We start from the raw sequence: 17,187 nt of genomic DNA, 5'->3' as shown, positions 1-17,187 counted from the left end.
GTCTGTTACTGTACTACCGACATCCTCTGTATTATGTGCCTGGTCTTTGACTGTACTACCGACATCCTCTGTATTATGTGCCTTGTCTGTTACTGTACTACCGACATCCTCTGTATTATGTGCATTGTCCATTACTGTACTACCGACATCCTCTGTATTATGTGCATTGTCTGTTACTGTACTAGTGACATCCTCTGTATTATGTGCATTGTCTGTTACTGTACTACCAGCATCCTCTGTATTATGTGCATTGTCTGTTACTGTACTACCAACATCCTCTGTATTATGTGCACTGTATGTTACTGTACTAGCGACATCCTCTGTATTATGTGCATTGTCTGTTACTGTCCTACTGACATCATCTGTATTATGTGCATTGTCTGTGACTGTACTACTGACATCCTCTGTATTCTGTGCATTGTCCGTTACTGTACTACCTACATCCTCTGTATTATGTGTATTGTTTGTTACTGTCCTACTGACATCATCTGTATTATGTGCATTGTCTGTTACTGTACTACCGACATCCTCTGTATTATGTGCATTGTCCGTTACTGTACTAATGACATCCTCTGTATTATGTGCATTGTCTGTTACTGTACTACCGACATCCTCTGTATTATGTGCATTGTCTGTTACTGTACTACCTACACCCTCTGTATTATGTGCATTGTCTGTTACTGTACTACCTACATCCTCTGTATTATGTGCATTGTCTGTTACTGTACTACCAACATCCTCTGTATTATGTGCATTGTCTATGACTGTACTACCTGCATCCTCTGTATATGTGCATTGTCTGTGACTGTACTACCTACATCCTCTGTATTATGTGCATTGTCTGTGACTGTACTACCAGCATCCTCTGTATTATGTCTATTGTCTGTTACTGTACCACCAACATCCTCTGTATTATGTGCATTGTCCGTTACTGTACCACCGACATCCTCTGTATTATGTGCATTGTCCGTTACTGTACCACCAACATCCTCTGTATTATGTGCACTGTCTGTTACTGTACTACCAGCTTCCTCTGTATTATGTCTATTGTCTGTTACTGTACCACCAACATCCTCTGTATTATGTGCATTGTCCGTTACTGTACCACCAACATCCTCTGTATTATGTGCATTGTCTGTTACTGTACTACCTACATCCTCTGTATTATGTGCATTGTCTGTTACTGTACCACCGACATCCTCTGTATTATGTGCACTGTCTGTTACTGTACCACCACCATCCTCTGTATTGTGTCTATTGTCTGTTACTGTACTACCGACATCCTCTGTATTATGTGCATTGTCTACTACTGTACTACCTACATCCTCTGTATTATGTGCATTGTCTACTACTGTACTACCTACATCCTCTGTATTATGTGCATTGTCTGTTACTGTACTACCGACAACCTCTGTATTATGTGTATTGTCTGTGACTGTACTACCTGCATCCTCTGTATTATGTGCATTGTCTGTTACTGTACCACCGACATCCTCTGTATTATGTGCATTGTCTGTTACTGTACTACCGACATCCTCTGTATTATGTGCATTGTCTGTGACTGTACTACCGACATCCTCTGTATTATGTGCATTGTCTGTGACTGTACTACCTGCATCCTCTGTATTATGTGCATTGTCTGTTACTGTACCACCGACATCCTCTGTATTATGTGCATTGTCTGTTACTGTACAACCGACATCCTCTGTATTATGTGCATTGTCTGTGACTGTACTACCGACATCCTCTGTATTATGTGCATTGTCTGTTACTGTACTACCGACATCCTCTGTATTATGTGCATTGTCTGTTACTGTACCACCGACATCCTCTGTATTATGTGCATTGTCTGTTACTGTACTACCTGCATCCTCTGTATTATGTGCATTGTCTGTTACTGTACCACCAACATCCTCTGTATTATGTGCATTGTCTGTTACTGTACTACCAACATCCTCTGTATTAAATGCATTGTCTGTTACTGTACTACCTACATCCTCTGTATTATGTGCATTGTCTGTTACTGTACTGCCGACATCCTCTGTGTTATGTGCATTGTCTGTTACTGTACTACCGACATCCTCCGTATTATGTGCATTGTCTGTGACTGTACTACCGACATCCTCTGTATTATGTGCCTTGTCTGTTACTGTACTACCGACATCCTCTGTATTATGTGACTTGTCTGTTACTGTACTACCGACATCCTCTGTATTATGTGCATTGTCTGTTACTGTACTACCAGCATCCTCTGTATTATGTGCATTGTCTGTTACTGTACTACCTGTGACGACCCCAGGCTCATAATGTGCATTACTTTTGCCTCATGTATTTTCCGCCTTGAGAAAGGCAGCGTTTACAGCTTTGCACGGGTCCTGGGGCCCCACACGATTCTGCGATCACACAGAAAGCACGCAATAGCAAGGTCCAACGGAACCTTTATTACATAGAGACTAAATAAACATGTAAACCGTAACCACACTATGTACATATATATACAGGTAGCATTAACATTAAACACAGTTATGAATAGACCAATATGACTAGAACCACACAAAGCAAGAACCCCTGCCCCTATACCGGGAATATCCACCTCAGGGAATACTTGCGTCTGCTGGATGTTGGTTGCTGGGAGGGCGATGATGGTGTCCTGCTGATCTTGGCCTGCGCCAATCACTACTCCTGGGAGTAGGGCACCCTGCAAAAGTCACCCAGCTCCTGCTGGCACACTTAAGCCAGGCACCTGTGATGCTCTGGTGGGGGCAGTATGCTTGTCTGTGTCCCCATCTACCAGCACCAGGCGGACAGGCTTGGTTCCTGGCAGCCGCCTCTCTCTGCAGTCTCTCAAAACTCAACAACAACCCCCACCCCTGGTGCGTGCCCTCTTCAAAACTTCCATCCTCCCAGAATGCTCCGCTCCCCTGGTGACCTCACGGAGTGTCCTGATTGGAGGGATTTCAATCCTGCTCTTTAGAAGGTGTCTCAGAGCTATGTGGAGACCCCCTGTGGTTTTGGAGACATGTAGTCTGCAATGACTGCCCTTAGAACAAAGGCCAGGTAATTATGCTGATAAGGAAAATGTCCACTTTGGGATTGTATAATGAGCCATGTTAACCCCTTGTAGTCATTTGTGATGTCACAGCCCCCTTAGCTGATTGCTGCTTCCTGTGCAGGGGGGTTGTGAGCGCAGGGGGAGAGGGGGGGTCAGTCCTGGCTTTCCCATGTATCACTCACACACTGGATGGCAGGAAATTGCACACATGCAATAAACAGTACATTACGGAGACAGACATCTATCAGTCTCAGGGGTATATGCCCTGATAGGCACAACACTTATAAGAACAAGGGACTACTTCCCGAAACAACTGGTATCTAATAAAGTCACATTTTATTACTATAGAACACACAGTCCTGTGGATAGCTCCATTAGTATGAGAGGCACAGCTCCCAGGAGGTTGCAGTCTATGAATTCAGCTAAGAGGGTGTCTGTGTCTCTGGGCTGTATTTAGGAATTTTGGGGTGTCTACCCCCTCATGATCCAGGTGCGGGGGTACCCAAATGATGGTTCATGACACTACCTACATCCTCTGTATTATGTGCATTGTCTGTCACTGTACTACCTACATCCTCTGTATTATGTGCATTGTCTGTTACTGTACTACCTACATCCTCTGTGTTATGTGCATTGTCTGTTACTGTACCAGCTACATCCTCTGTATTATGTGCATTGTCTGTTACTGTACTACCGACATCCTCTGTATTATGTGTATTGTCTGTCACTGTACTACCGACACCCTCTGTATTATGTGCATTGTCTGTCACAGTACTACCAACATCCTCTGTATTATGTGTATTGTCTGTTACTATACTACCGACATCCTCTGTATTATGCGCATTGTCTGTGACTGTACTACCAGCATCCTCTGTATTATGTCTATTGTCTGTTACTGTACCACCAACATCCTCTGTATTATGTGCATTGTCTGTTACTGTACCACCGATATCCTCTGTATTATGTGCTTTGTCTGTTACTGTACTACCGACATCCTCTGTATTATGTGCATTGTCTGTTACTGTACCACCGATATCCTCTGTATTATGTGCTTTGTCTGTTACTGTACTACCGACATCCTCTGTATTATGTGCATTGTCTGTCACAGTACTACCAACATCCTCTGTATTATGTGCATTGTCTGTTACTGTACCACCGACATCCTCTGTATTATGCGCATTGTCTGTGACTGTACTACCAGCATCCTCTGTATTATGTCTATTGTCTGTTACTGTACCACCAACATCCTCTGTATTATGTGCATTGTCCGTTACTGTACCACCGACATCCTCTGTATTATGTGCATTGTCTGTCACAGTACTACCAACATCCTCTGTATTATGTGCATTGTCTGTTACTGTACTACCAGCATCCTCTGTATTATGTGCATTGTCTGTTACTGTACTACCTACATCCTCTGTATTATGTGCATTGTCTGTTACTGTACTACCGACATCCTTTATATTATGTGCCTTGTCTGTTACTGTACTACCGACATCCTCTGTATTATGTGACTTGTCTGTTACTGTACTACCAACATCCTCTGTATTATACATATTGTCTGTTACTGTACTACCTACATCCTCTCTATTATGTGCTATGTCTGTTACTGTACTACAAACATTCTCTTTATTATGTGCATTGTCCGTTACTGTACTATCTACATCCTCTGTATTATGTGAATTGTCTGTTACCGTACCACCAACATCCTTTGCATTATGTGCACTGTCTGTTACTGTACTACCAGCATCCTCTGTATTATGTGCATTGTCTGTTACTGTACTACCGACATCCTCTGTATTATGTGCATTGTCTTTTACTGTACTACCAGCATTGTCTGTGACTGTACTAACGACATCCTCTGTATTATGTGCATTGTCTGTTACTGTACTACCGACATCCTCTGTATTATGTGCATTGTCTGTGACTGTACTAGTGACATCCTCTGTATTATGTGCATTGTCTGTTACTGTACTACCGACATCCTCTGTATTATGTGCATTGTCTGTTACTGTTCTACCGACATCCTCTGTATTATGTGCATTGTCTGTTACTGTACTACCTACATCCTCTGTATTATGTGTATTGCCTGTTACTGTACTACCTACATCCTCTCTATTATGTGCATTGTCTGTTACTGTACTACCGATATCCTCTGTATTATGTGCAGACTGTTACTGTACTACCTACATCCTCTGTATTATGTGCATTGTCTGTTACTGTACTACCGACATCCTCTGTATTATGTGCATTGTCTGTTACTGTACTACCGACATCCTCTGTATTATGTGCACTGTCTGTTACTGTACTACCAGCATCCTCAGTATTATGTGCATTGTCTATTACTGTACTACCTACATCCTCTGTATTATGTGCATTGTCTTACTGTACTACCAGCACCCTCTGTTTCATGTGCATTGTCTGTTACTGTACTACCTACATCCTCTGTATTATGTGCATTGTCTGTTACTATACTACCTACACCCTCTGTATTATGTGCATTGTCCATTACAGTACCACCAACATCCTCTGTATTATGTGGATGGTTTTAATGGCTTTAAAGCACCTTGAGTCCTGTTGGAGAAAGTGCGCTATATAAATTAAACTTACTTACTAAACATTAAACCTCACATGACGCACCTTGTGACAGGCCCATGTCAAGCACAGGGGTGTGGTCAATACAGGGAGGTGTGGCCAGCCCACCTCCTTAGGAAACATAAAAACCTCACATGACGCACCTTGTGACAGGCCCAGATTAAGCACAGGGGTGTGGTCAATGCAGGGAGGTGTGGCCAGCCTACCTCATTAGGTAACATAAAGACCTCACATGATGCACCTTGTGACAGGCCCTGATCAAGCACAGGGGTGTGGTCAATGCAGGGAGGTGTGGCCAGCCCACCTCCTTAGGAAACATAAAAACCTCACATGACGCACCTTGTGACAGGCCCAGGTCAAGCACAGGGGTGTGGTCAATGCAGGGAGGTGTGGCCAGCCCACCTCCTTAGGTAACATAAAAACCTCACATGACGCACCTTGTGACAGGCTCAGGTCAAGCACAGGGGTATGGTCAATGCAGGGAGGTGTGGCCAGCCCACCACCTTAGGAAACATAAAAACCTCACATGACGCACCTTGTGACAGGCCCTGATCAAGCACAGGGGTGTGGTCAATGCAGGGAGGTGTGGCCAGCCCACCTCCTTAGGAAACATAAAAACCTCACATGACGCACTTTGTGACAGGCCCAGGTCAAGCACAGGGGTGTGGTCAATGCAGGGAGGTGTGGCCAGCCCACCTCCTTAGGAAACATAAAAACCTCACATGACGCACCTTGTGACAGGCCCAGGTCAAGCACAGGGGTGTGGTCAATGCAGGGAGGTGTGGCCAGCCCACCTCCCTAGGTAACATAAAAACCTCACATGAAGCACCTTGTGACAGGCCCTGATCAAGCACAGGGGTGTGGTCAATGCAGGGAGGTGTGGCCAGCCCACCTCCTTAGGAAACATAAAAACCTCACATGACGCACCTTGTGACAGGCCCAGGTCAAGCACAGGGGTGTGGTCAATGCAGGGAGGTGTGGCCAGCCCACCACCTTAGGAAACATAAAAACCTCACATGACGCACCTTGTGACAGGCCCAGGTCAAGCACAGGGGTGTGGTCAATGCAGGGAGGTGTGGCCAGCCAACCTCCTTAGGAAACATAAAAACCTCACATGACGCACCTTGTGACAGGCCCAGGTCAAGCACAGGGGTGTGGTCAATGCAGGGTGGTGTGGCCAGCCCACCTCCTTAGGAAACATAAAAACCTCACATGACGCACCTTGTGACAGGCCCAGGTCAAGCACAGGGGTGTGGTCAATGCAGGGAGGTGTGGCCAGCCCACCTCCTTAGGTAACATAAAAACCTCACATGACGCACCTTGTGACAGGCCCAGATCAAGCACAGGGGTGTGGTCAATGCAGGGAGGTGTGGCCAGCCCACCTCCTTAGGAAACATAAAAACCTCACATGACGCACCTTGTGACAGGCCCAGGTCAAGCACAGGGGTGTGGTCAATGCAGGGAGGTGTGGCCAGCCCACCTCCTTAGGTAACATAAAAACCTCACATGACGCACCTTGTGACAGGCCCAGGTCAAGCACAGGGGAGTGGTCAATGCAGGGAGGTGTGGCCAGCCCACCTCCTTAGGAAACATTAAAACCTCACATGACGCACCTTGTGACAGGCCCAGGTCAAGCACAGGGGTGTGGTCAATGCAGGGAGGTGTGGCCAGCCCAACTCATTAGGTAACATAAAGACCTCACATGACGCACCTTGTGACAGGCCCAGGTCAAGCACAGGGGTGTGGTCAATGCAGGGAGGTGTGGCCAGCCCACCTCCTTAGGTAACATAAAAACCTCACATGACGCACCTTGTGACAGGCCCTGATCAAGCACAGGGGTGTGGTCAATGCAGGGAGGTGTGGCCAGCCCACCTCCTTAGGAAACATAAAAACTTCACATGACGCACTTTGTGGCAGGCCCAGGTCAAGCACAGGGGTGTGGTCAATGCAGGGAGGTGTGGCCAGCCCACCTCCTTAGGAAACATAAAAACCTCACATGACGCACCTTGTGACAGGCCCAGGTCAAGCACAGGGGTGTGGTCAATGCAGGAAGGTGTGGCCTGCCCACCTCCTTAGGTAACATAAAAACCTCACATGAAGCACCTTGTGACAGGCCCTGATCAAGCACAGGTGTGTGGTCAATGCAGGGAGGTGTGGCCAGCCCACCTCCTTAGGAAACATAAAAACCTCACATGACGCACCTTGTGACAGGCCCAGGTCAAGCACAGGGGTGTGGTCAATGCAGGGAGGTGTGGCCAGCCCACCTCCTTAGGAAACATAAAAACCTCACATGACGCACCTTGTGACAGGACCAGGTCAAGCACAGGGGTGTGGTCAATGCAGGGAGGTGTGGCCAGCCAACCTCCTTAGGAAACATAAAAACCTCACATGACGCACCTTGTGACAGGCCCAGGTCAAGCACAGGGGTGTGGTCAATGCAGGGAGGTGTGGCCAGCCCACCTCCTTAGGTAACATAAAAACCTCACATGACGCACCTTGTGACAGGCCCTGATCAAGCACAGGGGTGTGGTCAATGCAGGGTGGTGTGGCCAGCCCACCTCCTTAGGAAACATAAAAACCTCACATGACGCACCTTGTGACAGGCCCAGGTCAAGCACAGGGGTGTGGTCAATGCAGGGAGGTGTGGGCAGCCCACCTACTTAGGTAACATAAAAACCTCACATGACGCACCTTGTGACAGGCCCAGATCAAGCACAGGGGAGTGGTCAATGCAGGGAGGTGTGGCCAGCCCACCTCCTTAGGAAACATTAAAACCTCACATGACGCACCTTGTGACAGGCCCAGATCAAGCACAGGGGAGTGGTCAATGCAGGGAGGTGTGGCCAGCCCACCTCCTTAGGAAATATTAAAACCTCACATGATGTACCTTGTGACAGGCCCAGGTCAAGCACAGGGGTGTGGTCAATGCAGGGAGGTGTGGCCAGCCCACCTCCTTAGGTAACATATAGACCTCACATGACGCACCTTGTGACAGGCCCAGGTCAAGCACAGGGGTGTGGTCAATGCAGGGAGGTGTGGCCAGCCCACCTCCTTAGGAAACATAAAGACCTCACATGACGCACCTTGTGACAGGCCCAGGTGAAGCACAGGGGTGTGGTCAATGGAGGGAGGTGTGGCCAGCCCACCTCTTTAGGAAACATAAAAACCTCACATGACACACCTTGTGACAGGCCCAGGTCAAGCACAGTGGTGCGGTCAATGCAGGAAGGTGTGGCCAGCCCACCTCATTAGGTAATATAAAGACCTCACATGACGCACCTTGTGACAGGCCCAGGTCAAGCAAAGGGGTGTGGTCAATGCAGGGAGGTGTGGCCAGCCCACCTCCTTAGGAAACATAAAGACCTCACATGACGCACCTTGTGACAGGCCCAGGTCAAGCACAGGGGTGTGGTCAATGCAGGGAGGTGTGGCCAGCCCACCTCATTAGGAAACATAAAGACCTCACATGACGCACCTTGTGACAGGCCCAGGTCAAGCACAGGGGTGTGGTCAATGCAGGGAGGTGTGGCCAGCCCACCTCATTAGGAAACATAAAGACCTCACATGACGCACCTTGTGACAGGCCCAGGTCAAGCACAGGGGTGTGGTCAATGCAGGGAGGTGTGGCCAGCCCACCTCATTAGGAAACATAAAGACCTCACATGACGCACCTTGTGACAGGCCCAGGTCAAGCACAGGGGTGTGGTCAATGCAGGGAGGTGTGGCCAGCCCACCTCATTAGGAAACATAAAGACCTCACATGACGCACCTTGTGACAGGCCCAGATCAAGCACAGGGGTGTGGTTAATGCAGGGAGGTGTGGCCAGCCCACCTCCTTAGGAAACATAAAGACCTCACATGACGCACCTTGCTGAGTCTTGTCAGACTTTCTCTTCTTCTTTCCCGCTGGCTTCCCAATGGCAGCATATGTGACTGTGGTGTCATCGCTCTGCGGGGAGACTGGGATGAGAGAGTGGAGATGAGGGTCTTTCTTTATTATGAACATCAACACAAATAAGAGTGGAACAACAACAGAGGAGTCTTCCGGGTACACGTAGGAAACTTCCGGCTGCATACATGCAGATAACACACCGGACCCGCTACTATGAAACACCGCCCTGCTAACTCCAATTTAGAAGCCCCCACTCTGACCTCTGACCCGGAACCGGAAATGACATCTGATGAGGGTATAAATGCAGACCACTGTAGTACTATCTCCTTACTGTCCTGAAACATGTCGGTATAAGGAGAGTGCTAGGACTATTGGATATATCAGAAGGGATTAAGGTAACATCTGGGCCTTATTCAGATCTGACCGCAGTACAAATTTGTTCTCAAAATGGGCAAAACCATGTGCACTGCAGGTGGGGCAGATGTAACATGTGCACTGCAGGTGGGGCAGATGTAATGTGCAGAGAGAGTTCGATTTGGGTGGGGTGTTGAAACTGAAATCTAAATTGCAGTGTAAAAATAATGCAGCCAGTATTTACCCTGCACAGAAACAAAATAACTCACCCAAATGTAACTCCCTCTGCACATGTTACATCTGCCCCACCTGCAATGCACATGGTTTTGCCCATTTTGGGAACAAAGTTGTACTGTGATCAGATCTGAATAAAGGCCCTGGTGTGTGAAAAAAAAAAAATCTATATATATGCAGAAGAAAAACCAGAGAGCGCACGATGTGAGTATAATGCAAAGAGTACTTTACTGTACAGTACATGTAAGGTTTAGAACAGCAGGTATGCAGGTATAATAACCCGGGGAAGCAGATCAGGCATCAACACGCTCACAGCCCCATCTAATGACGAAACGCGTTGGGGCGGTCCTTGATGACGTGTTGACGCTGTGATCATTTGTGAATTGTCCTGGTCCTGGTCTGGAGCCTTCAGGTGCTGCCACGCTATACGCTATGAGCGTGTTGATGCCTGATCTGCTTCCCCGGGTTATTATACCTGCATACTTGCTGTTTTAAACCTTACATGTACTGTACAGTAAAGTACTCTTTGCATTATTACTCACATCGTGCACTCTCTGGTTTTTCTTCTGCATGTCCGTCTTCTTGAGGTTTGGTGTTACCTCTCACCAGAAAACAGCTGCACTGCATGAACCACTAGCATATGGATTGTTCTTTATTACAAGGAATCTTTTGCGCATATTGACTGGACTCTTTTGTATGTATGTATGTATGTATGTATATATATATATATATATATATATATATATATATATATATATATATATATATATATAGTCGACAGGGTGGATGTCGGCACTCCGCAAAACTCATTCGTTAAGGTGCCCTGGGTGCCCTCCTGGGTAAGGTAATATAGAGGTCTTTGGGTTGTGGCGGCACTCACAGGTAGTAGAAATAATGACGCTACACTTAAGTAGGCTTAACGTTTCAATTCCTGTTGTGGAATTTTCATCAGAAGCATTCCACAACAGGAATTGAAACGTTAAGCCTACTTAAGTGTAGCGTCGTTATTTCTACTACCTGTGAGTGCCGCCACAACCCAAAGACCTCTATATATATATATATATATATATATATATATATATATATATATATGATGCAGTAGGGGGGGGGGGGGGCGGCACTCGAAAATAAAGACAGGAGACGGCGGCTCTTGTAACCGACGTTTCAAAAGCCCTTAGGCTTTTTTTATCAAGGTGCTGTAATAGTGAGAACAATTGACAAGTGATACAGTGCTTACCTAAATAGTGTTGAGCTCCGTCCGTGGATCCCGCACGCGCCGGCTGGAGGGGAGACGCTGGAGGATGACGTCACACTCCCATCAAGAACGTGCAGGGCGCACGGAGGGGGGCTCGCCACTGTGAACCAATGAAGAACAGAGGCAATGAGTATAGAAGAAAGTGCATAACAAAAAAACACTAAGAGTATCCTGCATAAAAAAACGGGGATACATGGGTGCAGAATATAACGATTAACTCATTGCAATGTACTGGATATGCAAAGTGAACAGTAATACAATAAAAAAGACAAAGGGTTAAAGGGTTAAAAAACAATATGCATGCCAGACTGTGGTAGTATAATGGCGAAATATTAGGGTTCTCAAGGTAAGGACTTTAGTCTAAGGGAGGCAAACATCTCAAATGGCATAATGGCGTAGATATTATTCTAAATGCATAGTTGACCTGTGTCGACACAACACTGTGGATGTAGAATACTCTTAATATGGTATGGCCGATATGGGGATGAAATGAGAATATGGGGATTTACAAAAAACAGCTAAGGCCCAGATTCTCGTTAAGCCCTCTGGGGGCCAGAGTGCCCAATGTGTAGATCCATCTGCACTCTTTTTGAAGCAGAGCCAGGGATCTATTGCCCCCTCTAGGGGGTGGTGGCACGTGGTCTATGATTTTATAACGCAGTGAGGCGACAGAATGCCGTGCCTCACTGAAATGGCGGGCCACTGGTTGCTCACTTTTACCAGTTGCTATTGCGGCTTTGATGGCTGACCTATGGGCGGCAGCGCGTTCTTTAAATTGGCGGTCTGTTTTGCCGACATAGTGTCGGCCGCATGGGCAACTGATTAAATAAATGACATATTTGGACGTACATCCCAGCCGATGCCTGATCTTGTACTGTTTTCCTGTGTAAGGGTGGTGGAAACTGTCCCCTGGCAATAAATGGCTGCATGTGGCACAGCCACAACAGCGGTAGCATCCCAATTTGGGTGTACCGAGGAAATTTGAGATGTTTGCCTCCCTTAGACTAAAGTCCTTACCTTGAGAACCCTAATATTTCGCCATTATACTACCACAGTCTGGCATGCATATTGTTTTTTAACCCTTTAACCCTTTGTCTTTTTTATTGTATTACTGTTCACTTTGCATATCCAGTACATTGCAATGAGTTAATCGTTATATTCTGCACCCATGTATCCCCGTTTTTTTATGCAGGATACTCTTAGTGTTTTTTTGTTATGCACTTTCTTCTATACTCATTGCCTCTGTTCTTCATTGGTTCACAGTGGCGAGCCCCCCTCCGTGCGCCCTGCACGTTCTTGATGGGAGTGTGACGTCATCCTCCAGCGTCTCCCCTCCAGCCGGCGCGTGCGGGATCCACGGACGGAGCTCAACACTATTTAGGTAAGCACTGTATCACTTGTCAATTGTTCTCACTATTACAGCACCTTGATAAAAAAAGCATAAGGGCTTTTGAAACGTCGGTTACAAGAGCTGCCGTCAGCTGTCTTTATTTTTGAGTGCCGCCCCCCCCACTGCATCCTTTGTACAGAGCGTCCCTGCACGCTCACCCAGGAGGGCACAGGAGTTAGTTACAGCAACCACCTATAGTGGTGACAGCGTGGAGTGCCGCCACAGTCTCCATATATATATATATATATATATATATATATATATATATATATATATATATATATGTATATATATACATATATATATATATATCTTATATATTTGGCTACATCTGTCACTCAAAGTGTGTCTGAAGCTGTAACGCTGTGTGGATCCTCTGACTTACATGACTGACTCACATGACAGAGAACCAGCCCAGTGAGCCCACAGTGTCAGACACCCTCTGCCTCTCCATGTTACACAACAAAGACACAGCTACACACCAGACACACCAGGTGAGCGCCCCACACCGCCATACCTCCCAACGTGACCCTCTCCAGGAGGGACAGAATGCTCTGTTTGTGGACTTCCATCTTAATTTATGATTGTCATCACCTGTTTTAAACAGGGTAATTGATAAGAAAGGTGTTTAAGCACAGGTGATGGTAATCCATAAATTAAGAAGAATGTCCAGAAACAGAGCAATGTGTCACTCCTGGAGAGGGTCATGTTGGGAGGTATGCACCTCCCCCCCCCCCCCCCCATTCACGGCATCCCCACGATTAAATGGCACATGCAAAACACTGACATGGCTATGGTCGACAATGAAAAAGGTTGACAAAATTTATTTTTCACTTTTTCAATGTTTTCATATTCATTCTCATGTGTCGACATGGACACCAATGAAGTGCCACACTTATGTCAACATTTACATGTGCTGACCTTTCTGTGTTGATTTTTTCTTGTGGCGATTCGCGGCACCACCCGCGACCCCCCTCCCGCGATTTGCAGCACACTCCCCGCAATTCGTGGCACCCCCGGTGACTCCCGTGATTCGCGGCACCCCGCAACCCCCCCTCCCACGATTCGCGCCAACCCCCTGGGCCCCCCCTCCCGCGGTTCACGGTGCCCCCCACGACCCCCCCTACCGCGATTCCCCACCCCTGACCCCCCCTCCTGTCATTGCGGCAAGCCCCCGAGACCCACCCTCCCTCGATTCAAAGAAACCCCCCGCTCCCCCCCATCCCACGATTTGCGGCACCCACACACCCCCCGCGACCCCCCCTCCCGCAATTCACTGCACCCACCCACGACCCCCTCCTCCCGTGATTCGCAGACACCCCTCACCTCCTCCCCCCCACCCCCGCGTGCGATTCACGGCAACCCCAGGATTAAATGGCACATGCAAAACACTGGCACGGCTATGGTCGACAATGAAAAAGGTTGACATGAGTTTTTGAAGATTTATTTTTCTTTTTTTGAATGTTTTCATATTCATTCTCATGTGTCGACATGGACACCGATGAAGTGCCACACTTATGTCAACATTTACATGTGTTGACCTTTCTGTGTTGATTTTTTCTTGTAACAATTTTTTTCCAGTGACAACTATGAACTATGTGCACGTCAACCTACACATCATCAACCAATTCTTTGTATAATATATAACACCTGTTCTGTTTTACTGTAGGTGTTTTAAGTCAGACCTTTTACTGCTACTATTACTGTTTATGTAAATGCATTCTGAATGACAGCAACATCCTACCATCCTTCTACAAGAATATATAACCAATTAGGTGATTCATCGCGCCCCGTGCCCCCCCCTCCCGCAATTCACGGAGCCCCCGCGCACCCCCCCTCCCGCGATTCACAACCCCCCCTCGCGCAATTCACGTCCCCTCCCACGCTTTGCGGACCCCCGCCCGCGATTCGCCGACACCTGTGCCCCCTCCCTCCCTTGATTCACGGCACCCCCCACGCCCCTCCCGCAATTCACGGCACCCCTGCTCCCCTCTTTAGTCCCCCGTATACTCACACACCCCTATCACTACCCAGCTTCCTGCTCTCCTGAACCGTAACTTCCACCACTGGGGAGTCACTGACGCTGTTTTGCCCACATGCCCCTATCATGCCTCATAGCCCAGCCTCCTGCTCTCATGCACCTGAACTCCCACCCAGTAGGAGGAGAAACTGACTAAGGGCCACCATCCTGTACTCCTGTGCTGCCACGCTGGACCCTCACCCACTGGCAGAAGCTGCACAGTATCTCCCACCCTCCTCTTTAGTCCCCCGTATGCCCACACATCCCTATAACTATCCAGCCTCCTGTTTTCCTGTGTCGTGATCTCTGCCAGTGGGGAGCCGCTGACTCAGAAACACCCTACTATACTATTGCACACACACACCTAAACAACATGCACACACAGCCCCCCCACACCCACAAATGTCACTGTACCCTCCACACTATCAATGTACATCTTACTCTGTAACCGCTTTTTAATTACACAAAACAATACACACCCCCTTCCACATCATATGCTCTCTATTTAACACATTTCACCTATAACTCAAGTTGCAATACAGGCCATCTTTCATACAATTCTAACCCTCTTTCTCATATACAAATGTTCACAAATTAAGGGGGCGCAGCCCCTAACGACGGTGTGAAGAGCGCCCGTAGGGCGCGATGAATCACCTAGTATTTATATATATATATGATAAGTGCTGCCCGAATCAGACGTTATTCCTGTGTAATTCAGAACCACCCACGACACTTCCCTATCACCTATCCTGTTTTTGTACATATATTATTGTATAATTACTGTTATGTACGAATATATTTATCTTTCTGTGATTTGAACATTTACGGCTCATCCTTGGGGACACAGATACCATCATAGGAGTCAAATGATCATTTCCACCGTGAGTACGGGTATGCTACCCCCCCCCCCCACCTGGTGGTGTCATATTCATGTCTATTACAGTATGTGAGTTACGTTTGCCCTCTACCTAGCGCTACCTGACATAAAGAAAGTAGCAGATCTACACATTATGGAGGTCATTCTGATTCACCCGCAAATCTAAGAAATTCACAGCTTTGCCGGACACTGCCCCCACCCCCTCGCACAGCGATTTATAAGCACACATGCCAATGGATGTTTAACATACAGTAAATATCCAATCGCAGCCTTGTGTGCAGGGGGAAATCATTAGATGGTCGCCGAGCCTCTGCTAACCTTACATCTGCGGTGCCTTTGTATTTGAAGAGGCCGCCCCTGCGTCACGCCCACATTAGCAGGGGAATGCCCAGCGTTGTCATGGGGACACTGGGCGCTACCTGGTCACGCCCCCTATCCACAATGCTGCGTGCGAATAGTTGTGCCCACTCGCACTAAGTCTATGTGCATGCCCGGTTGCCCTGTGTGAACGCGCAGGGGAGCGTAGCGACTAGATTGAGGGCCTATATGTTATGTCCCATGAAAACGACACCATGAGAGAGAGACTGTCTACACGTCAACGCAGATGACTCATTTCTGCCATCCTCATCCTTTAAGACAAAGGAAGTATTTATTTCTGTTGCCATTTCCCCCCTCCCGGCAGCATCTCCACCCGCACCACCCCCCCCCCCCACCAGCATCCCCACCCGGACCACCCCCTCCCACCAGCATCTCCACCCGCACCACCCCCCCCCCCCACCAGCATCCCCACCCGGACCACCCCCTCCCACCAGCATCTCCATCCGCACCCACCCCCCCTCCCGGCAGCATCTCCACCCGCACCCACCCCCCTCCCACCAGCATCCCCACCCGGACCACCCCCTCCCACCAGCATCTCCACCCGCACCCACCCACCCCTCCCTGCAGCATCTCCACCCACCCCCCCCTCCCGGCCGCATCTCCACCCGCACCCACCCCCCCTCCCGGCAGCATCTCCACCCACCTTCCCTCCTGGCAGCATCTCCACCCGCACCCCCCCCCTCCCGGCAGCATCTCCACCCGCACCCACCCCCCTCCCGGCAGCATCTCCACCCACCCCCCCTCCCGGCAGCATCTCCACCCGCACCCACCCCCCCTCCCGGCAGCATCTCCACCCACCCCCCCCTCCCGGCAGCATCTCCACCCGCACCCACCCCCCTCCCGGCAGCATCTCCACCCGCACCCACCCCCCTCCTGGCAGCATCTCCACCCGCACCCACCCCCCTCCCAGCAGCATCTCCACCCGCACCCACCCCCCTCCCACCAGCATCCCCACCCGGACCACCCCCTCCCACCAGCATCTCCACCCGCTCCCACCCCCCCTCACGGCAGCATCTCCACCCGCACCCACCCCCCCTCCCGGCAGCATCTCCACCCGCACCCATCCCCCTCCCACCAGCATCCCCAACCGGACCACCCCCTCCCACCAGCATCTCCACCAGCAACCACCCCCCCTCCCGA

The 17,187-nt window shown here is 48.7% G+C and overlaps 2 protein-coding genes across 2 annotated transcripts in view; one reads left to right on the top strand and one right to left on the bottom strand.

The window, feature by feature from the left end:
- Positions 1-10,699, bottom strand: part of LOC146019912 (early activation antigen CD69-like) — a 115,746-nt gene extending 105,047 nt beyond the window's left edge. The window contains exons 1-2 of the mRNA XM_083152568.1: positions 10,670-10,699; positions 9,515-9,638 (exon numbers count right to left, since the gene is read on the bottom strand). Coding sequence (XP_083008694.1) covers positions 9,515-9,638; positions 10,670-10,699 — 154 coding nt within the window. The remainder of the gene's footprint in view (positions 1-9,514; positions 9,639-10,669) is intronic.
- Positions 10,700-15,658: 4,959 nt separating this feature from the next.
- Positions 15,659-17,187, top strand: part of LOC146019905 (resistin-like) — a 22,381-nt gene continuing 20,852 nt past the window's right edge. Inside the window, exon 1 of the mRNA XM_083152555.1 lies at positions 15,659-15,673. Coding sequence (XP_083008681.1) covers positions 15,659-15,673 — 15 coding nt within the window. The remainder of the gene's footprint in view (positions 15,674-17,187) is intronic.

Source organism: Crinia signifera, chromosome 1, assembly GCF_055691185.1.
Source record: "Crinia signifera chromosome 1, ASM5569118v1, whole genome shotgun sequence".
Taxonomy (NCBI): Eukaryota; Metazoa; Chordata; class Amphibia; order Anura; family Myobatrachidae; genus Crinia; species Crinia signifera.
The sequence above is the reverse complement of the archived record's forward strand: the minus strand, read 5'-3'. Positions and strand labels throughout refer to the sequence as shown.